This window comes from Thalassophryne amazonica, chromosome 18 (genome assembly GCF_902500255.1).
Source record: "Thalassophryne amazonica chromosome 18, fThaAma1.1, whole genome shotgun sequence".
NCBI lineage: Eukaryota > Metazoa > Chordata > Actinopteri > Batrachoidiformes > Batrachoididae > Thalassophryne > Thalassophryne amazonica.
The window spans coordinates 23,049,427-23,074,174 of record NC_047120.1 but is presented as its reverse complement, the minus strand read 5'-3'; the positions used below and the strand labels follow the sequence as shown (position 1 = coordinate 23,074,174).

General features: G+C 41.9%; 1 protein-coding gene across 2 annotated transcripts in view; it reads right to left on the bottom strand.

Moving 5' to 3' along the window:
* Nucleotides 1–24,748, bottom strand: part of adkb (adenosine kinase b) — a 436,023-nt gene that overhangs the window by 72,878 nt on the left and 338,397 nt on the right. For both annotated transcript variants that reach the window (XM_034193559.1, XM_034193560.1), the window contains exons 8-9: nt 19,189–19,224; nt 468–582 (exon numbers count right to left, since the gene is read on the bottom strand). In XM_034193559.1, the coding sequence (XP_034049450.1) occupies nt 468–582; nt 19,189–19,224 (151 nt within the window). The remainder of the gene's footprint in view (nt 1–467; nt 583–19,188; nt 19,225–24,748) is intronic.

Below are 24,748 nucleotides of genomic sequence, written 5' to 3'. Positions count from 1 at the left end.
CAGGGGTGGGGGGGGGGCTGTGTCAGGAAGTAAGCGTTGATGCATTAAAAACTGCCGAGAACTGGCCTGGAGTCTGTCCAAGACAAAGTTAGAAGTACTTCACAAATCAATGCCTGCTCTTTGCACCCCCCCCCCCCCCGCCCAGCCCCCCCCCCCCCAAACACACGTCTTTTATGCTCCGAAAATGACAGAACGTACTGCAAGTGTTCTTTTTTTTCCCTAAACATCTGGTGTCAATATTGGAGGTTAACTTCAAAGAAATAACTGACAGTATTCAGCTTTCCACAGTCCGCCATCTTTGTTGTTTAAGCTCGTGTTTTGCAGTTGTCAGATATGAAGTTTAAGTGAGGGGTAAAAATTTCTAAAAGGTGCAAAAGTGTGGACAGCTTCAAGCCAAACTTGTGCAAATACATATAAGTAAGCACCAAAAAAAAAACAGACAAGAGCAGAAGTCTGAAACCTCTCACCGACAGTTGCATACGTGTCCTCCTTGCCCTGGGTGAAGACCACAACTCGCTGCCTCTCAGTGTTCTCCTTCGGAAGGTTCCGGGCCTTTTTGGCAATCTCTCCAATGTCGTCAGTCTGTAAAGATGCAAGAAAGTTCAACGTCAACCAAAACGCTTGTTACACCAGAGGGTCCTTCCACCAATGCACAATAGGTTCTGTTCTAGTTAAAGAACTTAATTTGGAACTGCAGAAGCACCTGAAGGGGGACCCATGAGTGGAATTCTACATGAGCCAAAGTGAAAAAAAAAAAAATCAGATCTGTAACATGTATGAATTAGAAAAACAAGAGGTGAGTCCAACATGTCTGAAAAATGTTGGTGCTGGTGCTTATCTCTGAATTCCAGAGTTTGAAGCAGATTGGCATTGGACTCCCCCCTGGATGGAATGCCAGTCAGATGCAGGTTACGTGACTGGGAATCAAACCCAGGTCAACATATTGGTAGCCAAAGTTTTTAACCCAGTGATCTACCTGTTCTGAATTTAAACAGAAGTTACAAATATTAAAGGGCTAAAAATAAACGTAATTACAACCTACACCAGATGTGTGATGGGTGTGTGGGCTTTAGGATAGTTGGGGTGATGACACCCCATGACAAGATCACTGGGGTGTCTGGGGTCTGACCAGGAGTACCTGGACTTATGTCTGTGGTTCTTTAGATGTGACCCCTGGGTGCCATGTGGTTCCCTTGGGCAAGGATTTGCTCTGTGGGTATGGGCTTCAGATGGGTTGCTGGTTGTTGGTTCTGCCAATGGAATGGTGGGGGAGGGCCTGGGACTGGCTGGGAGTTGTATTTGGAATGGGTGGTGGTCAAGGTAACCAACAAGTGCTTTTTCTGGATGGTGTGGGTCAACCTCTGGATGGCTGATAGTTCTGATGGGATAGTTGGTAAATGCTCTTCCTTTGGGTCCAATGTTGCAGCTTCAACCTTGTAAGGTGCTGGGGGGGGGGGGGTTCTGTGTCCTGTATCTGGTGTCCACAGGTCAGTTTATCTTATAGACACTATTTTTGTTATTTATTATTTTCATTGTTGCCAATGGCGGGGTGGCCGTGAAAGCAGCAACAGTTTGTTGTAGGGGTGGGCAGTATAAACGATATGTTCAGTTCACGGTATAAATTTGACCAATGGTAGAGATTTAGACTCCACCAATCAATCGCGGTAATGCTTGTTGATGACGTCATCGTATCTTCCTCAGTGACGCTGAATGACTGTAAAAGGCTGCAGTCAGTGCTTTGGTCACAGGCTCCATCTCCACCTTGGCAGATTAAAACTTCTCCTTGTAAGAGAGTAAAATTAAAAGTTATTTTAACTCTCTGGATTCACCTGACTGAATTTGGGCATGTAAAAGTCACATGACCGAATTAAACAATTGTTCCATTAAATTCATCAGAATCAGTCTCTGTTTCAATGCATTTTAAAAATGCACGCTTCAAGCTTTACACGAGTTTTTAAATTATGCTAATAGGCCTACTTTAAACTGAATTATGATTAATAATTTACGCATTTTGTTTTGTGAATTTTATGGTCATATTTGGTGTGCGTATTTACAGAAACAGTCGACACATTTCCTCATTCAACTAAGCTGAGAGCTCTGTCTCGGGGCAAGGGAGCGGAGGAAAAAGAAACCATGCCTTCCGCTTCATCATTGGTGGAACCCCACAACATTACCAATCAGGATCATCAACAAATGTGGTGGTGTCTCTGAGGTCTTTCTGAAAAAAATGCCACCAAAAGCAGACAAACTATCCTGGCCTCCTGCAGGACAGAAGCAGGAATGTCGAAATAAGATTATTCCAATGCACAAAAACACATGCCTAACCAGTCAGGCGTTCAAAATTAATTATATCTGTTTATGTTTTTATTGTTGTTTTTTATTTGTTTATTTCAATCAATTTAGCTTTGCAAAGGGACTATATAACCCATTCAGAAACAATTCCATTATAACTTTTACAATCATGTTTAAATCGTGATATATACTGTTACTGTGGAAGGATTCAATTTATATCGTGATATGACTTTTAAGTCATATCGCCCAGCCCTAGTTTGTTGCAATATTAACAAGAGGTCTCTGAGATCACAATATCCCCTGCTAGCAAATACTGCTTTGGTACAAGTGCTTGCTGCATTCTGATAACATTTAAAGGACTTGTGCCAGCTTTCACGAAATTCATCCGAAATATCTGAAGAGTTAATTTCAGACTGCAGGCACCTGCTCATGATACTGACGGAGTCTATATTTGTTAATCAAGGTCATAACTCTGGTAAAATGGGCCCAAATCGAACAATATGATAATATGCACATTACCAACTTATAACAAGGACTTGTACCAAGTTTCATAAAGTTTCTCCTAAAAATGTGAGAGGAGTTGATATGAGGAGTTGAGGGACAGACAGACGGAAATCGCCACGACATAATCCCACTTCGGGCTTTTGGCCGGCGGGGGATTAAACATTTTTCCCATGTGGTCTCTCTTGTCATGATCCAGCATTCAGGTCCCTGAGTGTTGAGGATCCTAGTGGTTGGACAAGGCCACAAAAACAACCACATTTCACCTGGCTGCGGCAGATCAATGGTTATTTTGGAGATGGACTGGTTTTCCAAAGCATGACATCAATGCATGCTCCCAGACTAGACTTGAATATATTATCAATGGTAAGAGCCAACTGTAATGTCTCATACTAGAGAGACATACACAGGCAGGGAGCCAATGAGACAACAGAGAAAACCATCTCAGAAAGTTCTTCTGCTGACACTTCAGATGCTGACTTTCCACTAGAAACAGAAATGTAGACCAGTTCCACCAACTGAACTGCTGTTGCCTGGTCAAAAATGCAGAACTTCTTTTGACTAACTTTTCTGTTGTAATCCTGACAGAATACTCAAGTACTGATCTTAAAAAAGATCAATGGGAGTGTTGCCATGTAGCTTCAAAATATTAGAATGTCTATTCCCTGTGTGAGATGAAAATAAGGGTGAAGATAGGCTGTTGTCAGATAAAGCTACGTCTGCGAGCTGCAGGGATAGGTGGTGCGTGTACCGCATCATCTGCCTTCTGAAATGGGCCATCTCTGCTCAGCATCTGCTCAGAATGGATATTCTCGCCTGGAGACGACACAACTCTCCAGAGTGCTTGCCTTTGATCACGAGTGGGATAAAAAACCCACACCTGTCAGTGGTACTTTATTATTAACTCATCATGGTCTACTATGAGCCGGTGGAATGCCTTTATCACCGTCTTCAGTGAGGTGAACTCTACATTTGAGTAATGCGGCGCACCAAGTAGCTCGCATTAAAGGTTGTAGATGCCTCTAGTGTCCGAATTGAAGCTAACACTTGAGTACCTGCAGGGGGAGCAGATACCGTGGTTATGGGAGTAATCAGAGTGATAGGCTCGAACCCAACATCAGCCGCCACACTGGCTCACTCAAACCAATGAGGTTTTACACCTCTTAAGTGCTTTCCAAACGTCCTTTAATCAGCCCAGAAAAGGCCACAGAGACCTTGGGCAGAGAAAAAAATGGGTGTAACACTAAGTAAGTGCTAATGGTGAGGTTAATATGGAGGCTGTTAGCAGGCAATGGTGAAAAAAAAGGCAATTTGTCACTTTGACTGGATGGAACCACAAGCACTCCTCCAGACACCCAATGCCAAACCACACAAGGCCCCAGCACATTGTCACCCTTCGGTTTTATGTTCATGGACATAAAAAGCAGCCCCTACTTGGGTTTAGGTTCTGAGGGCCAGAGGTGGGAGGGTAAGGATCATGGTCGTTACCCGACAACCTCCATCAGCAAAGCAATGTGGGAAGTGAGCGTAAAACACTCTAAGAACAAGTGTGGTTTCCAACCGAAGAATGATGTGTTGTACTATGACCTAGTACATACTAGACATAAATGAACAAGCAATAACGCTGGAGAAACCTCAGAGAGCACATACCTCTGCCAACACGGCACGGATATCTGTGGAAGTATTGTAGATAAAATGTGCAAAAAAAAACAAAACAAAAAAAACAAACAAAAAAAAACAAAAACCTACTAAACTGATTTTCTTGAAACTTGGTGGAATGGTGGTTATTGGCCAAAGAAAAACCCGTTAACTTTGGCAGTGGATCTGATTAACGTGGCAGATCAATTTTCCCTTCTTTCTTTAACATTGCAAGATACTGTAGAGCATTTTTCCATGTGTACGTGAATTTCTCAAGAAATAATGTAGATATTACAAGTCTACATTTGCCGGAGAAGAGCAGAGAAGGTGGCTCAGTGGGTAAGGAGCTGGCCTGTCAATATGTAGACCTGGGTTTGTTTCCCGCTCACGTTGCCTGTCTACATCCTTGGAAAGGACACTTAATCTGCATATAACCTTAGTCCATCCAGTCGTAAAATGGGTACTTGCCTTAGCTGAGGAAGTAAAAGTGAGGCATCATTGTAAAGACCTTTGAGCATCTGCTAGATGGAGAAGCATGATAGAAATGCAGCTGGTGTTCTATTGATTTTTTTCTCCATAAAATGTCCTTGTAGTAATAAATAAAAGTGGAGAAAAAAAAATACATGGTCACTCCTCTGAGTCTGGTCTGCTTGAGGTTTCTTCCCATTATCAAAAAACATAACACCTTGAGGGTGTTTCTTTACCAGTGTTGCTGATGTGCTTGCAGAGGGGGTGGGGAAGGTTAGATCTTACTCTTGTGGGGTGACTTGTGTTGTGATTCGGCACTGTACAAACCAAATGAATTGAAACTGAATTTTGCGTCATTCTGCTAACAGACAAATAGCAGCAAAAATCTGACCTGGCCTTGACAGAAGTAATGAGAATTGACAAAGGTGTTAAAAACACGTGCTGAAGCCGGCGACACAGAGATCATCTCAAGCGTAGGCTATTTGAAAAACACAGTCCGGGAAAGAAAGAATTAGAGTGGCTCTGCTGATATTTGTGTGAGCTCTTAAAGGAAACAGATCACAATCAGGACACTGTGTTCTGGTCTGCTGATTGCTACTTCGGAGAGGGCGAGCTTCTTATCTTGTATTTACACTGAAGTAGTACTACTGTCATTACTGATAGTCATCTAAAACCTCCTCAGACCCAGACTTTGATTTTGTACGCTTTTTTTTTTACGACCCTGGTCTCGGGTTAATGTGATGATAACAGTGCTGCCAAAGCATCTCTGAATGATAAGATTTAGTGTCGTGCTTTAACAAGCAATCATTTACGCAGCATCTTTCTTCTTTATATTTATAATTCTGGACCATTTTCCCAAATACTGACATCCGAGCAGGAAATCTCACTATATACATCAAAACTGAAGGCACCGCACTAATCAATAAACTGGACACTAACTGAATTTAAAGTGTTCTCGGGGGTGTTTTAAGACACAGACTTCATCCTTGCACACTTGTACACAGCGAGTTTCAGACAGCGAAGCAGCAACCCAACTCAAACAAACAGCAGTGACCGTGGTGCTCACAGATTGAAGCTATGGAAATGAAAAACTGACAAACAAGTGAGCTGGAACTTCAACCACACCTGCTCCTAATTCCCATCATCCATCCAGCATACACAAACCATCCAGCAGGTGGCAGTGTTCAGTACCTGAGAGGCTGGTCTATGCTGTTTTTGATAAGTAAACCAAAGTCGGTTTTCAGATTGATGCATTAATGTAAACTAATGTCTATCAGTTTATCCTTATAATATACCCCATCAATCAAAGAGTAAACTATACTCATATAGTATGCGAAAATATAAAACATGAATCATATTCACAAGTGAAAAACATCATTTACTCACACAATGAGACTGCTGTTGTTAATTAATTACAGCGGGTACTATATGAGGTCTGTGATGAAAAAAGCGGTCCTTTTTATTTTTTCCAAAAAATAAATGGATTTCATTCATATGTTTTTACGTCAGACAAGCTTGAACCCTTGTGCGCATGCGTGAGTTTTTTCACGCGTGTCGGTGACGTCATTCGCCTGTGGGCAGGCCTTGAGTGAGGAGTGCTCCACCCCGCCCGTCGGAATCTCTTTGTGTGAATAGCCGCTGCTCGAGACGGCGCGCGTTGCTTTATCAACATTTTTTCTGGACCTGTGAGAAATATCCAAGTGGACACTATTCGAGGAATTAAGCTGGTTTTCGGTGAAAAGTTTAACGGCTGATGAGAAATTATGGGGTGTTTCTGTCGCTGTAAGGACTTCCCACGGAGCGGGACGTCGCGCAGCGCTTCCAGGCACCGTCGTCGGCCTGTTTCGACCCGAAAACATTCTAATTTAAGGCTTAATTCACCCAGGACGTCGTGAGAGAACAGAGAAGATTCAGAACAATCTGTGTGCGCCGCGACAGGAAAAACACCTCCGTGTTGAAAACCATTTGTAAAATTCAGGCGGCTTTTGATGGCTTTCAACAAGTGAGTAACTGAGAAATTGTTTAACAGCTTGGGCATGTTCCAACTTGCCCGTTAAGGTTTCCAACGGAGGTGTTTTTCCTGTCGCGACCCCCCGCGATCGGGTCCGGCCCGACATGCGACTCTGTCCGCACGTTCTTTCATTACAAAATGTCCGTAAACAATGGAATGTCCGAATAAACTCCTCATGCCGACTTCTTCTGAAAGTTCTCTGTTCTCTGACGACTTACTGGGTCAACAGAGCCTGAAATGTGGAAGTTTTCAACTTGAAACGGCGAGACGCTGCTGCCTCGAAGCGCAGATCGCCGTCAAGCGCCGTGGGCCGTCCTTAAAGCGACACTACCACACCAAAATCTCTCATCAGCCGTTAAAATCTTTACCGAAAACCAGCTGAATTTATCGAATGGTGTCCACTCAGTTGTGTCTTACAGTTTTGAAAAAATTTTGATCAAACAAAGCAGCAGTCTCTGAGCCATTCCTAAACAATGAAAAAAATCGACGAGAGGGTGGGCGACTCCTCACTCAAAGACTGCCCACAGGCGAATGACGTAACCGACAGGCGTGAAAAAAACTCTTGCATGCCCACGAGGGTTCAAGCATGTCTGATGTAATCACACGTGATTCAAATCCATATGGTTTTTGAAAAAAATAATAAGGTCCGTTACTTTTATCACAGACCTCGTATTTTCCAGAGTACAAGTCCCACCACAAAAAGCCTCTCGAAGAGGGAAAACAATCATATATCAGTCACACCTTTTTTCCTGTATTATCAGCTCTTTAATTTGGACATTACTGTTGGCATTTATTCTTTGTTTGATTGGAGTTTATTTATTGGAGTTTATTTTGTTTGTTTTGTTTAGTGCAGGGGTGGCCAAGTTCGGTCCTCGAGAGCCACCTTCCTGACACTCTTAGTTGTCTCCCTGCTCCAACACACCTGAATCCAATGAAAGGCTCATTAAAAGTCTGCTAACGAGCCTTTCATTGGATTCAGGTGTGTTGGAGCAGGGAGACAACTAAGAGTGTCAGGAAGGTGGCTCTCGAGGACCGAACTTGGCCACCCCTGGTTTAATCAATCAATCAATTCAATCAATTTTATTTATATAGCGCCAAATCACAACAAACAGTTGACCCAAGGCGCTTTATATTGTAAGGCAAGGCCATACAATAATTACGTAAAAACCCCAACGGTCAAAACGACCCCCTGTGAGCAAGCACTTGGCGACAGTGGGAAGGAAAAACTCCCTTTTAACAGGAAGAAACCTCCAGCAGAACCAGGCTCAGGGAGGGGCAGTCTTCTGCTGGAACTGGTTGGGGCTGAGGGAGAGAATCAGGAAAAAGACATGCTGTGGAGGGGAGCAGAGATCAAGCACTAATGATTAAATGCAGAGTGGTGCATACAGAGCAAAAAGAGAAAGAAACACTCAGTGCATCATGGGAACCCCCCCAGCAGTGTAAGTCTATAGCAGCATAACTAAGGGATGGTTCAGGGTCACCTGATCCAGCCCTAACTATAAGCTTTAGCAAAAAGGAAAGTTTTAAGCCTAATCTTAAAAGTAGAGCGGGTGTCTGTCTCCCTGATCTGAATTGGGAGCTGGTTCCACAGGAGAGGAGCCTGAAAGCTGAAGGCTCTGCCTCCCATTCTACTCTTACAAACCCTAGGAACTACAAGTAAGCCTGCAGTCTGAGAGGGAAGTGCTCTATTGGGGTGATATGGTACTATGAGGTCCCTAAGATAAGATGGGACCTGATTATTCAAAACCTTATAAGTAAGAAGAAGAATTTTAAATTCTATTCTAGAATTAACAGGAAGCCAATGAAGAGAGGCCAATATGGGTGAGATATGCTCTCTCCTTCTAGTCCGCGTTAGTACTCTAGCTGCAGCATTTTGAATTAACTGAAGGCTTTTCAGGGACCTTTTAGGACAACCTGATAATAATGAATTACAATAGTCCAGCCTAGAGGAAATAAATGCATGAATTAGCTTTTCAGCATCACTCTGAGACAAGACCTTTCTAATTTTAGAGATATTGCGTAAATGCAAAAAAGCAGTCCTACATATTTGTTTAATATGCGCTTTGAATGACATATCCTGATAAAAAAATGACTCCAAGATTTCTCACAGTATTACTAGAGGTCAGGGTAATGCCATGCAGAGTAAGGATCTGGTTAGACACCATGTTTCTAAGATTTGTGGGGCCAAGTACAATAACTTCAGTTTTATCTGAGTTTAAAAGCAGGAAATTAGAGGTCATCCATGTCTTTATGTCTGTAAGACAATCCTGCAGTTTAGCTAATTGGTGTGTGTCCTCTGGCTTCATGGATAGATAAAGCTGGGTATCATCTGCGTAACAATGAAAATTTAAGCAATGCCGTCTAATAATACTGCCTAAGGGAAGCATGTATAAAGTGAATAAAATTGGTCCTAGCACAGAACCTTGTGGAACTCCATAATTAACCTTAGTCTGTGAAGAAGATTCCCCATTTACATGAACAAATTGTAATCTATTAGATAAATGATTCAAACCACCGCAGCACAGCGCCTTTAATACCTATGGCATGCTCTAATCTCTAATAAAATTTTATGGTCAACAGTATCAAAAGCAGCACTGAGGTCTAACAGAACAAGCACAGAGATGAGTCCACTGTCTGAGGCCATAAGAAGATCATTTGTAACCTTCACTAATGCTGTTTCTGTACTATGATGAATTCTAAACCCTGACTGAAACTCTTCAAATAGACCATTCCTCTGCAGATGATCAGTTAACTGTTTTACAACTACCCTTTCAAGAATTTTTGAGAGAAAAGGAAGGTTGGAGATTGGCCTATAATTAGCTAAGATAGCTGGGTCAAGTGATGGCTTTTTAAGTAATGGTTTAATTACTGCCACCTTAAAAGCCTGTGGTACATAGCCAACTAATAAAGATAGATTGATCATATTTAAGATCGAAGCATTAAATAATGGTAGGGCTTCCTTGAGCAGCCTGGTAGGAATGGGGTCTAATAGACATGTTGATGGTTTGGATGAAGTAACTAATGAAAATAACTCAGACAGAACAATCTGAGAGAAAGAGTCTAACCAAATACCGGCATCACTGAAAGCAGCCAAAGATAACGATACATCTTTGGGATGGTTATGAGTAATTTTTTCTCTAATAGTTAAAATTTTATTAGCAAAGAAAGTCATGAAGTCATTACTAGTTAAAGTTAAAGGAATACTCGGCTCAATAGAGCTCTGACTCTGTCAGCCTGGCTACAGTGCTGAAAAGAAACCTGGGGTTGTTCTTATTTTCTTCAATTAGTGATGAGTAGTAAGATGTCCTAGCTTTACGGAGGGCTTTTTTTATAGAGCAACAGACTCTTTTTCCAGGCTAAGTGAAGATCTTCTAAATTAGTGAGACGCCATTTATCCTCTCCAACTTACGGGCCATCTGCTTTAAGCTGCGAGTTTGTGAGTTATACCACGGAGTCAGGCACTTCTGATTTAAAGCTCTTTTTCAGAGGAGCTACAGCATCCAAAGTTGTCTTCAATGAGGATGTAAAACTATTGACGAGATACTCTATCTCACTTACAGATTTTAGGTAGCTACTCTGCACTGTGTTGGTATATGGCATTAGAGAACATAAAGAAGGAATCATATCCTTAAACCTAGTTACAGCGCTTTCTGAAAGACTTCTAGTGTAATGAAACTTATTCCCCACAACTGGGTAGTCCATCAGAGTAAATGTAAATGTTATTAAGAAATGATCAGACAGAAGGGAGTTTTCAGGGAATACTGTTAAGTCTTCAATTTCCATACCATAAGTCAGAACAAGATCTAAGATATGATTAAAGTGGTGGGTGGACTCATTTACATTTTGAGCAAAGCCAACTGAGTCTAATAATAGATTAAATGCAGTGTTGAGGCTGTCATTCTCAGCATCTGTGTGGATGTTAAAATCGCCCACTATAATTATCTTATCTGAGCTAAGCACTAAGTCAGATAAAAGGTCTGAAAATTCACAGAGAAACTCACAGTAACGACCAGGTGGACGATAGATAATAACAAATAAAACTGGTTTTTGGGACTTCCAATTTGGATGGACAAGACTAAGAGTCAAGCTTTCAAATGAATTAAAGCTCTGTCTGGGTTTTTGATTAATTAATAAGCTGGAATGGAAGATTGCTGCTAATCCTCCACCTCGGCCCGTGCTACGAGCATTCTGGCAGTTAATGTGACTCGGGGGAGTTGACTCATTTAAACTAACATATTCATCCTGCTGTAACCAGGTTTCTGTAAGGCAGAATAAATCAATATGTTGATCAATTATTATATCATTTACTAACAGGGACTTAGAAGAGAGAGACCTAATGTTTAATAGACCACATTTAACTGTTTTAGTCTGTGGTGCAGTTGAAGGTGCTATATTATTTTTTCTTTTTGAATTTTTATGCTTAAATAGATTTTTACTGGTTATTGGTGGTCTGGGAGCAGGCACCGTCTCTACGGGGATGGGGTAATGAGGGGATGGCAGGGGGAGAGAAGCTGCAGAGAGGTGTGTAAGACTACAACTCTGCTTCCTGGTCCCAACCCTGGATAGTCACAGTTTGGAGGATTTAAGAAAACTGGCCAGATTTCTAGAAATGAGAGCTGCTCCATCCAAAGTGGGATGGATGCCGTCTCTCCTAACAAGACCAGGTTTTCCCCAGAAGCTTTGCCAGTTATCTATGAAGCCCACCTCATTTTTTGGACACCACTCAGACAGCCAGCAATTCAAGGAGAACATGCGGTTTTGGAGAACTTTTGGTTTAGTGCTTTGATTCCTGGGAAAACCAGATATAAATAACTAGCATGTTGCCTGTGGGGATCCACAGGCTCTAGATTGGGTAGCTGACATTTTTCAAGGGTGATAATAAATTATACCAAGTTTCTATAATGATTTGGAACGGTGTGTGAGCCCAGAATGTAATTATAAACGTCCATTGTTCACTGTTGTTAGCAAATATCCATAGTTACTCCAAAATTATTTGCTCTATCGACTTTCAGTTTTCTTGGCATTCATCCTTGACCCAAAATATATAAGGATACCAAACAGCAAATGTCAGCTCTCCCCAGTTTGTCCGTGTTTGAAGCCATACACACACATGCATACACGTACACAGAGGCCACTTGGCTATTAATATATAGATAATAATTATTAGATTACAACCCCTGGCAATAATTATGGAATCACCGGCCTCGGAGGATGTTCATTCAGTTGTTTAATTTTGTAGAAAAAAAGCAGATCACAGACATGACACAAAACTAAAGTCATTTCAAATGGCAACTTCCTGGCTTTAAGAAACACTATAAGAAATCAGGAAAAATAAATGTGGCAGTCAGTAACGGTTACTTTTTTAGACCAAGCAGAGGGAAAAAAAATATGGACTCACTCAATTCGGAGGAATAAATTATGGAATCACCCTGCAAATTTTCATCCCCAAAACTAACACCTGCATCAAATCAGATCTGCTCGTTAGTCTGCATCTAAAAAGGAGTGATCACACCTTGGAGAGCTGTTGCACCAAGTGGACTGACACGAATCATGGCTCCAACACGAGAGATGTTAACTGAAACAAAGGAGAGGATTATCAAACTCTTAAAAGAGGGTAAATCATCACACAATGTTGCAAAAGATGTTGGTAGTTCACTGTCAGCTGTATCTAAACTCTGGACCAAATACAAACAACATGGGAAGGTTGTTAAAGGCAAACATACTGGTAGACCAAGGAAGACAAAGCGTTAAGACAGAAAACTTAAAGCAATATGTCTCAAAAATCAAAAATGCACAACAAAACAAATGAGGAACGAATGGGAGCAAACTGGAGTCAACGTCTGTGACCGAACTGTAAGAAACCGCCTAAAGGAAATGGGATTTACATACAAAAAAGCTAAACAAAAGCCATCATTAACACCTAAACAGAAAAAATACAAGGTTACAATGGGCTAAGGAAAAGCAATTGTGGACTGTGGATGACTGGATGAAAGTCATATTCAGTGATGAATCTCGAATCTGCATTGGGCAAGGTGATGATGCTGGAACGTTTGTTTAGTGCCATTCCAATGAGATTTATAAAGATGACTGCCTGAAGAGAACATGTAAATTTCCACAGTCATTGATGATATGGGGCTGCATGTCAGGTAAAGGCACTGGGGAGATGGCTGTCATTACATCATCAATAAATGCACAAGTTTACGTTGATATTTTGGATACTTTTCTTATCCCATCAATTGAAAGGATGTTTGGGGATGATGAAATCATTTTTCAAGATGATAATGCATCTTGCCATAGAGCAAAAACTGTGAAAACATTCCTTGCAAAAAGACACATAGGGTCAATGTCATGGCCTGCAAACAGTCCGGATCTTAATCCAATTGAAAATCTTTGGTGGAAGTTGAAGAAAATGGTCCATGACAAGGCTCAAAATACTAGTGATATGTTGGAGCGTTCTTTTGTTTTTCATGATTCCATAATTTTTTCCTCAGAATTGAGTGATTCCATATTTTTTTTTCCCTCTGCTTGGTCTAAAAAAGTAACCGTTACTGACTGCCACAATTTTTTTTCCTGATTTCTTATAGTGTTTCTTAAAGCCAGAAAGTTGCCATTTGAAATGAGTTTAGTTTTGTGTCATGTCTGTGATCTGCTTTTTTTCTACAAAATTAAACAACTGAATGAACATCCTCCGAGGCCGGTGATTCCATAATTTTTGCCAGGGGTTGTAGATTAGATACAACTGTACTGATCTCTTAGGAGGACTCCCTCAGGGAAACTGAGGTTCCAGCAGCATTGTATAGCAACATGCAGGGTAAGAAATACATAGAGTATCAAACGTAGAAGTAAAAAAGAATTTGCAAAATGTAAATACAAATACCACTACCAGAAATACTGCTCTCTACTGTCTTACTAGGTACTACTGTTCCTCTCCTTCCCGTCCCCTGTCTTCCTGTTACTCCTCCTCCCCCTGAGTGAGGAGTTGTCTGTTGACCTGAGAGACAAAGGCGTTTTTCAGTCTGTTGGTCCTGCACTTGGGAAGGATCAGTCTGTGGCTGAAGAGGCTCCTCTGGTTGCTGATGACATGGTGCAGAGGGTGACTGGCATTGTTGTACTAACAATGCATGTATGATTTTTCAGTATATAAATCACACTTGAGTGTAAACAACAGGACCTTCCAAACTAGTAAAAAAAAATTAAACTTATACTCTGGAAAATACAGTACTTTGTCAGTTGTAAGGAATACACCTGGACAAAGTTTTGTAGAGTGTACTGTAGCAGAGACTAGCTTCAATTGTAGTTGAAATTTCACATCTTTGTTTTCAGAAAATCCTCTTCTGTGCTGCTCCACTACAGACCTGTGCAGTTGTGTTCCTCCAATCACATCCACAGAAGCCAAAAAGTCCTTCAGAGCTGTCACAGGTGTCTTGGTGGTTTCCCTCACTCAGTTTTTGAGAACTGCTTCCTGCAGATCAGATTAACCATATAGTGCCAGGGCAATTCCACGGTAACGGAATTACCATGACGGCAAAATTTGACTATACTTTAGGTCGGGGAGCTGATGGTCTAGTGGTTAAAGCGTTGGGTTTGAGACCAGAGGATCCTCTGTTCAAATCCCAGCCCGACCGGAAAAACACTAAGGGCCCTTGGGCAAGGTCCTTAATCCCCTAGTTGTTCCCGATGTGTAGTGGGCGCCTTGCATGGTAGCAGCCTTACATCGGGGTGAATGTTTGGCCTTGATGTGTTGAGCGTCTGATGCAGATGGAAAAGCGCTATATAAATGCAGTCCATTTATCATTTAGATTACCATTAAAAATCTGATTGGACTGTAATTCCATTACTGGAGAATTACCCACAATACGTTTTGTATATCTTCATGACTGATACATATTAAGTGACTTGGAAATTTTCACGCATTCACTGCCTGACTTATTCTAAAGAAAACTGGCTGTAAACGCGATGACTTATAGGATCAATAATCCTGGTATTTAGTTTGTCCAATTACTTGTGAAAATGGAGGTACTGTGTATAAATGGTTATTGTGTTATTTTTGTTAAACCACTGGAATTAAAGCAGAGCTCCATGGGATCTGAGCTGAAGTACAAATATGTAGACTGGGGTTTGATTTTAGGTGTGTGCTTCAGGCTACCTGTCTGTGTCCTTGGCCAGCACACTCCATCTGCACTGTCCCAGTCCGCCCAGCTGTAAATGGGTACCAGCCTTGCCTGAGGATGTTACCTGTGATGGACTGTTTACAGTATCCAGGGAAAAGCACCAGCACCAATGGGCCCCAGGACCTGTGTAAGACTTACCTCCTTAAATTAAAGCCGAAAGTCTACACGACGAGCACATCTCAGTGGTTTCATTTCAATGCCACTGTGGCAGGATACAGTGGCAAAATTACAAAAACTGTGTCACTGTCCAAATACCTATGGGCCAGACTGTAAGTACCACTTTACATCATGATGACGCAAAGTCCAGCAATGGTACCGTTATGTCCAAATGAAAGAAAAAAGCAAATCGCCATGCTCGTTAGTGGAATATCAGAGCAGCAGGTTGCAATGTGTCAACTATTTTGAGACTGTGGAGTTAATACAAGGACACAGGCAGAATGAATGACCAACAACATGCAACTACAAGTCAAACACGCCATTGGGCCCATGTCCAGTAACAACAGCATCACTTCTGTCCGGCTAGGTTACAAACCAGAGGACATGGCAGTGATGGAATCAGTCTGCAGGAAGCTGGTTTTTAAAAGTTTCTGGTCCTGCTGATCCAGAAGGACAATTTAATGTTTTATTCAGTGCAATTAAGTCCATAACAAGTGGGACTGACAATTGTTGTAATTTTGCCTCTGTACACCATCACAGTGGAGTTGAAATGAAACAAAGATACATTCGTCGGCCACTTTATTAGGTACACCTGTTCAACTGCTTGTTAACACAAACAGCTAATCAGCCAATCACATGGCAACAACTCAGTGTATTTAGGCATCTAGATGTGGTGAAGATGACTTGCTGAAGTTCAAACCGAGTTATCAGAATGGGGAAGTATGGGGACTTAAGTGACTCTGAATGTGGCATGGTTGGTGGTACCAGAGAGGCTGGTCTGAGTATTTCAGAAACTGCTGATCACAACCATCTCTAGGGTTTACAGAGAATGGTCCAAAAAACAAAAGATATCCAGTCAGTGGTAGTCAGTGTTGCCACAGTTACTTTGAAAAAGTAATCCAATTACTGATTACTCCTTGAAAAAGTAACTTAGTTACTTTACTGATTACTCAATTGTAAAAGTAACTAAGTTAGATTACTAGTTACTTTTTTAGTTACTTTACCCAGCTGCCGACAACAACCCTCTGCCACCTCAACATGACAATGATACCTGTTTTGCCAAAAAGTCACTTTATAGTCACCCTTTCTTGACTTCAATGAAAATAAATACTTGTTTTATAAAAAGTAAAATAAAGACCTCTTTCTTGACCTCATATTTAACTGTTGACAGCACTGTAACAGTAAAACTTGCAATTTCTAACCTACATTGTTTATAAATGTAACTATTAAATTCATTCTAGCATTTTTCTAACATTTAAATTCTCTCTAAACATTTTACTTGTCAAAATTATTATTTTAAGTAGTATTAGTAGTTGTAGTAAAAAAAGGCTTCAAAACTGGACCTTTAATCTAGGGGTGTTGTTGGGGGGGGGCACATCCCTGCCCCACGCCCCCATTCCATTCCATCTGGATTCGCCCCTGCTTTGGCATTTGAGCACAAACAATGGATAACATTTATTTATGCAGAAAACATGACCAGATTTACAGGTAAGAAAGTTTTATTGCGTTTTCACATCATGTGGTCCTCAGAAAGAGAGTTTAGGTGCATTTGAGTGGAAAATAGTGTTAGTTGTTGATGCGTCGCGGAGGATCAGTTGTTTTTAGCAGCAGATACGGAGCGGCTCGGAGAAAAAAAAGCATAAAAATGTCTTTGTAAAGCTCAGTGCAGGTGTGCTGTTGTCACCGTGCTTTAAGAGGTGAGGACGAGTCGTAGCCGCTGCAAAAACCGCAAATGAAAAGTTCACAGCTCGCTGAAAGTGGGCAGTTCAGTCAAACCCCGACCTCCTGCCCACGGACCAAGTTTAATGCTGCTATCAACCCACAATGCAAAAATAATAGTAACGCACAGTGACTTGGGGAAGTAACTTTAATTTGATTACCGATTTGGAAAGATTAACGCGTTCGATTACTCGTTACTAAAAAAAGTGGTCAGATTAGAGTAACGCGTTACTAAGTAACGCGTTACTCTAATCTTAGAGTAACGTGTTACCGGCATCACTGGTGGTAGTTGTGTGGACAAAAATGCCTTGTTTGATATTAGAGGTCAGAGGAGAATGGACAGACTGGTTGAATGGTTTTCAACACCTTGTTGAATCTATGCCATGAAGAATTAAGGATGCTCTGAAGGCAAAAGAGGGTCCAATTTGGTACTAGCAAGGTGTACCTAATAAAGTAGCTGGTGAGTGCATGTTTGTAGTGTAGATCTTAAGGGGTTGAACAAAAATGTCCCATTAAACATTTCAGAATTACGGTCATAGGTTTGGACAAACTAACTATCGAGATTATTTTTAATACAAATCATCACTTTTACAGCCAGTTTCCTATAGATAAGTTACGGAATGAATACATTAACCTTCCAAAGTCACTTACACTTCCATCAGGTATTCAGAAATATAAGCAGTATGATACTTTATGGTAAATCTGTCTGACCTTGGCAGTTCTCAAAAACTGAACGACTGTGCAAGCAGACTGGTGAGGGAAGACACCAAGACAGCCTGACTATTCTGAAGGAGTTAGTGCACAGTGCAACCTTTTTATGTTGCACCACCAGTCACAGCTTCATGGAGGAGTCACACAGTGAAGGATTTTGATACAAGAAAACAAATGGGTGGCAGTATGTACACAAATGGCTGCAATTCTTGAATGGTCAACATCACAGTTAATCTAGACCCTTGAATCAAAGCTGAAACATTTTTATGAATTGAAACTCTACTGCAGTGGCGTACAGAAGCAAAACTACAAAATCTATTTGACTGTCCAAATATTTATGGGCTTGACTGGTGATGAATCTGTTATTTCCACTTTTAAATGCAGTTTTCAGAGGCTACTGCCTCTATCTGACATTTTGCAGAAGAGCGTGTGGTATAATATGTAAAACTGAGTTCAGCACGGAAGAAAAAAGTCTTCAGGCTTCTCCAAATGCAGTACGTCCAGTCCACCAGAACTGGACGTACGTTTTCTGAGGAATCACATTTATTCCGTGCAATTTTACAGAGTGTTCTGACAAATCAGGTTGATACGGAAAATTTCAAAGAACTAACTACTACACTTTGGTCTTTGTAGGTTTTTTTCCTCTTTACTTCCTCCAAGTCCTCCTCCGCTCCCTGTGCCATCATCATCCCCTCTCCTCTGCTAAACCTGTCACCGCCATCAGGATTGCATTTCTATTCCAGTCACGCTGATCACACCGTTAGTGATTCTGGATGACAATTATACAGATGGAGCAGAGCCACAAAAGCTCTGCTTTTGAAAGTGAGATGACGCTCAAAATACCTGAGCCCCATTTAAAAAAACAAAACAAAACAAAAAAAACCCTCATGCGCCGGCTATTGTGTGTGTTCTTAATTCATGTTTAAAAAAAAAACAAAGCAGTGCCAGGGCATCACTAAGAATACGTAAACTGCATGCAAAAAAACAGGCTTAGTTTTCCCACTGAAAAGGCGCTTAAAAAGAGCGGCGATTCTACGGACTAACAAGCAGTATAATTGTCATTTCCACAACATAAAACCACAGGTGTTAGTCACTGGGTTATTAAAAGACCTCTGTGTGCATCGGTTTGGTGTAACACTACGGCAGCCAAAGGAAGACATACAGCATCATCCTGGAGTGCAATGAAGATAATGAGCAGGCTTTTTAAACAGACAACCTGATGAGCCCCGAGCCTGCAGAGAAAGGACTTGAAACCATGCCCAACTTCTCAGCTTCCCAAGAGGCTTTTCAAAATTCAATAAATAACATCTGTAGGCAATGTTGGGTGCAGACCTAGCAGAGTGCGTCATAACAGAGAGCTGGCTGAACAAAGAAACCATGACGACTGCCAGGTTTCCATAGCAACAGTTGCAAGGCCTGGAGAGTATAATAGCACATCAATCACTGTCCAAAAAGAACTTCATTATCAGCAAAAAATAAACCTTTAGGATCTGTTTAGTGTGCAGTTGCTGGTCAACTCACCTCGAAGCTCAGCTGCTTGGCGAACGTGGCCGCCTCCTGGAAAAAATCACAAACGAGCAGTTAATTACAGCATCTCAAACAGCGCAGTGTGTCACACTCCAAACGTGAAGTGAAGACATCCTGCTTTCCCTCTGCTCCTCACACTGTCACTCCAGAATAAGTAACACCAGTTGTGTTGTGCTGCCAACTCCTGATTTAATAGGCATGCAGCCCACCCATTTAATCTATTGCCCCCCCAGCCACCCCCCACATCTCATCTTCCCATTATGAGACCACATCATGTTAGCCCCCCTCAGCCGTCAAACCATCACTGAAACCAGAAATATGTACTGGTATGCGGAAATCCCAGACGCTGGAAGGGTTTAGCACATACGCGATTGCGCATCGCTCTTTTCATAGGTTCACCTGGAAGGAACACGCCAATGATTTTTAGGAGTATTAGCCTTGTACCAACAAATCATACACACTATGTGTATTTCCTGAAGACCGATATATGCTGTAGATTTAATGTTTTTTTTTTTTTAGGTGTAGATCCCCATGAGGTCATAAAACTGTAGAAATCTATTTGAAGCGTGTAATGAGGCATGCTAAGCAGTAAGGAATACTTCTTTACTACTAGTTAAAGCTACAGTGTGGAGGATTGAGTGAGGTTTATCAGCAGAAACGGAAAATAGCATTCATAACTTTCTGTTCTCGAGTGTATAAACCCCTGCAACAATGAATTGATGTGTTTCCATGAGTTTATAATGAGCCCCTCATGGGTACATGGGAGTGGGCCCCCTTGTAGAGGCCACCACATTGCACCACCATGTTGATACCGTGGCCCCAAAGGTACATACATACTCCAGCGTTTGCATTTTGCAGTGTCGGATGACTGAAGAAAAGAAAAAGAATCAGTGGTTTGTCCCGACACGCTGCCTAGTGGTTACTAGCGCAGGCTACAACCCTCATTTTTGTGAAATAGACAATCATGCATATTGGTTTACACACAAGAAGGCAAGGTAGCCTAAAAATATGAAGGGAAACAAAATGACCACTGACAGAATAATGCAGTCTGCAACCTCGCCACTACATGACATGAAATCCTATACCCTGGAGCTTTAATGATAAAAACATTTCAGAGTGGCCTTTTATTGTGGCCAGCCTAAGGCACCCCTGTGCAATAATGATGCTGTCTAATCAGCATCTTGATATGTCACACCTGTGAGGTGGGATGGATAATCTCAGCAAAGGAGAAGTGCTCACTAACACAGATTTAGACAGATTTGTGAACAATATTTGAGAGAAAAAGGTCTTTTGTGTGCATAGAAATGCATGTTTTAGATGTTTGAGTTCAGCTCATGAAAAATGGAAGCAAAAACAAAAGTGTTGTGTTTATGTTTTTGTTCAGTGTGTATGGTTCTGTGTGACATTTGATTAATTCTGTCCAAAACTGAACCACATTATACTCAGCTAACATAAAATCCTTCCACCATGTTTAATCCAGATTGGCTTCAAAGTGTTTGACTTAAACATTTTTTGACATTAGGGTTGGCCTTTCAAGGACACCCAAGGTCAAAAGTAGCATGGCCGCTGGAAAACTGATATATAACTTAGTGTTACTCATAAATGGGTAGAGTTGGAGCATTGGCCCATGTGATCTCGGCAGGACGAGTGAAGCCCGAACATGCGCCAGGTCGCACAGTTTTTGAGGCTGCGTTCATGATGAAGGCGCATGCACATTAATTCTTCTCACAGTGGAGAATGGCTGCTGCTTTTACCATGACTGCATCAAAATTAACAGTTATTTAAAAATGAGTTGTCATAACATGACATTACACTTATGTAAACTTTGGAATTAGTTTGTGGCTCTGTTCTTAATGTTAGCAGCTAAATTCCATTCAAGTGTGCACTGGGACGTTTTGCTCAAAGCTAATTAAATGCTGTGGAAAATACGATAAACGAGTACTCACGAGTACTTTTATTTTTGGAAATCTCCATAGCTGTTTGTTGCGAATGCCGTATACTTTGAAACCAGTCATGGAAGCGCATAAAGTAATCCCGATGTATCATCAGATAGTCACTAACAGCCCAAATCTAAACTGCTATGATTTCAGTGCGACATGTCGTTTAACCATTGAGGAATTCCAGCCATTTTTATACCTAGTCCACAAGTCATGAGGCAAAATAATAAAACAATTATTTTTCATACAAATTGTCACTGAGTGACTGTGCAAGGAGACGACTCGTGAGGGAAGCCAAGATTGCAAAATAAACTAACACTGTTTGAATAATTATGGACCTGGCTAAAAGCACACAACTCACAGTTTAAAAATAGGATGGGAAAACAAGCCTGCCGAGTATATTTGGTGGTACATCATATGGCACACAGCTGGTTGTAAACTACTCACTTGTGGGCCTTATTGAGCTCCCTGGCTGTCAGTTTGAGATCCATATTTTGCTGTAATTTTAGCTCTAATGTCATGAATAGTAATGACAAGCACACAAATGGAAAAGCAAGAATATGGTCATGATTACAGAGGATGTTTTCTAGTTCAACAACGCCACATGTTGCCAATTTACCTTTGAACTCAGCAAGAGCAATAAATTGATACTATGATTTGAAATAATCCAGTCATATGAAGAATGGGGTGGGGGGTGGGGTGGGGGGGGGTATGTTTATGGCCTTGTGGAGACATTAGCAACCTGGTCTTCACACAGACTGGGAGGAGATGAGGTAGAACCAAAAGGTCAGACTTCAACATCACATCGCAGTGGAGTCAATTTCGGCCAAGCGGCAACCTCCGGTGGTGTTAAATGAAGCCAATATGGAAGCTGCAAACCTTGCAGTTCCTTGAATGGCCACTTGAGACTGGTTCTAAAAGAAACTTGCTCCCCCATCGATCCCTGTGTTAAATTTACAATTTACAGCCAAAATAAACATATTTACAGCCTGGTAGAAATAAATAAAAAAATAAAAAACAAAACACACAAACAAAAACAATATTATGGTCTCTAAAGAATCACAATCACTTTTATTGTCACTGTAATTTACACTGCAACGAGATTTGAGTGCAACTCCAAAAGGTGGTTTTTCGAGGTGCGAATAATTTTAGCCAAATAAAAGATAATGAATTTAACAAATAAATTACTTAAATATATGTTCAACTAAATAAAATGTGGACCAAAGTAAAATGTAAAACGAGAATTATGTACAACTGTGGAATAATATTGCACTTGTAAATATTGCACATGGATACAGATATTACAGAAGAAACATTAAAAGTGCAGATTAAAGTGGTTTGTTATTGTTCACTGCAGTGATCGCTCTGGGGAGAAAGCTGTCCCTGAGTCTGTTTGTCCTAGTTTTGATTGACCTATACAGTCGGCCAGAGGGTAGTAGGTCAAACAGGTGGTTGCTGGGGTGGGATGTGTCTTTGCTGATGCTGGCAGCTCTGCTGAGGTAGTGAGAGTTGGCAATGCCCTCCAGGCTGGCCAGAGAGCAGCCAGTGATCCCCTGGGCCGTGTTGATCACCCTCTGCAGCGCTCTCCTGTCTGCTGCTGAGCACCCCCCATACCACGCTGTGATGCAGTACGTCAGGATGCTCTCGATGGTGGCTCTGTAGAACAACACCAGCAGCTTCTCCTCCAGATTGTTCCTCCTGAGCACCCTCAGGAAGTGGAGTTGCTGCTGGGCTTTCTTCACCACCACTGTGGTGTTGGCAGTCCAGGAGAGGCTGTCAGAGAGCTGCACTCCCAGGAACCTGATGGAGCTGATCCTTTCCACACAGTCCCCATGGATGTAGAGTGGGGCTGGGTCCGCCCTGCCCTTCCTGAAGTCCAGGATTATTTCTTTTGTTTTTGTGGTGTTCAGTGGCAGGTTGTTAGCTGAACACCACGCTGTCAGTCGGTTGACCTCATCTCTGTAATCAGACTCATCCCCCTCTGAGATGAGCCCAACCACGGTGGTGTCATCCGTAAACCTTATGATTGTGTTTGAGAGATGGGTCGGAGAGCAGTTGTGAGTGTAAAGGGTGAACAGGAGGGGGCTCAGTACACAGCCTTGAGGGGAACCGGTGCTGAGTATGATGGTGAAGGAAAGGTGGGGGCCAAGTTTCGCGTACTGTGGGCGGTTTGTGAGCAAGTCCTTGATCCACTGGCAGATGGGGGTGGAGATGCCCAGATGTGTCAGTTTCTGGACCAGGATCTCAGGGATGATGTGGTTGAAGGCTGAGCTGAAGTCCAGGAAGAGCACCCTCACATAGCTCCCCTGGTACTCCAGGTGGCGCAGCACAGTGTGGAGTGCTGTGGTGAAAGCGTCCTCTGTGGAGCGGTTTTCCCTGCAGGCAAACTGTTGGGGGTCCAGAGTGGGAGGCAGACAGGCCCTGATGTGCTGAGAGACCAGTCTTTTAAAGCACTTCATGACCACAGGCGTAAGTGCAACAGGCCTGTAGTCATTTATGCTCTCCACTGCTGTCTTCTTTGGGACTGGGATGATGGTGGAAGATTTAAGGCAGAGTGGAATGATGGCCTGCGACAGGGACAGGTTGAAGATGCAGGTGAAAACTCCAGCCAGTTGGTCAGCACACGCTTTGAGTACCTTGCCAGGTACACCATCGGGGCCAGCCGCCTTCCTGGGGTTCCCTCAGGCCAGGTTTGGATTGTCTTTCATTGTGGCTTTGTTCGCCTCAGCAGGGGGCTGTAGGTGGGGGTGCAGGACAGGAAGAGATGGTCTGATCCAGCAAGATGGGGGAGGGGAGTGACTGAACGAGGTGTAATTTTTTTTTATAACTCATAAATTCAACCAGTTTTAAGCCATAAAGTTTTGAGTAACAGCCAATGTGTGGTTGGTGAGACATGCCCAGTACCCCACTAGGAAAGTACACTGCTAGCAATGCCTGCTAGCTGTTGTACAGTCTGCTATGTTTGTTCTTTCTGAGCATTTTATTCCAAATGTTTGAGATAATATGGGGTACTATGCGGTTAATTGTACAAACCGATCATCTAAGAAGCCTGTGCTCCAGTATTTTTGTTGAGTGAAATTTCACTATTATTTAATTTGTACATCAGCATCATTAGCAGTAATTAGCAAGTATTGATAGTTAGTGATTCTAGCTACACTGTTTCTTTGTGGTTCCTAAAGCAATAAGCCACTCATAATTTGTATTATCTGCACCCAAGCCACTCGTTGTGAATCAAACACCCGAACAAAGATTAGCCTATTAGCTTTAGCTTGTTTTATAATTCCAAGATGGGGTGTGTGTACAGGCTTCATTCAACCTTGCCCAGGTTCCACCGCTTTATCCATTTATGGGTTGCTCAGAAGTGAGGCAGAGTTGGGCAATATTTGGAGCTGTCCCATCTGAGCTTCCAATCATCACGCCAGTTTTGTCCAGTATTTATAAATATCTATGTTCATCACCCATCTCACAAACAAGCGGGCCACAGGTCAATTAACTACAACACTCAAGGCGCAGTTTTGTAATGAGTAAAGGTGACTCTTTAGGTCCCGCATTTGTTTTCCTTCATTAACAAGTAGATATGAATTTTTCTTCTTTTCATCTCAACAGGACTGAAGCAG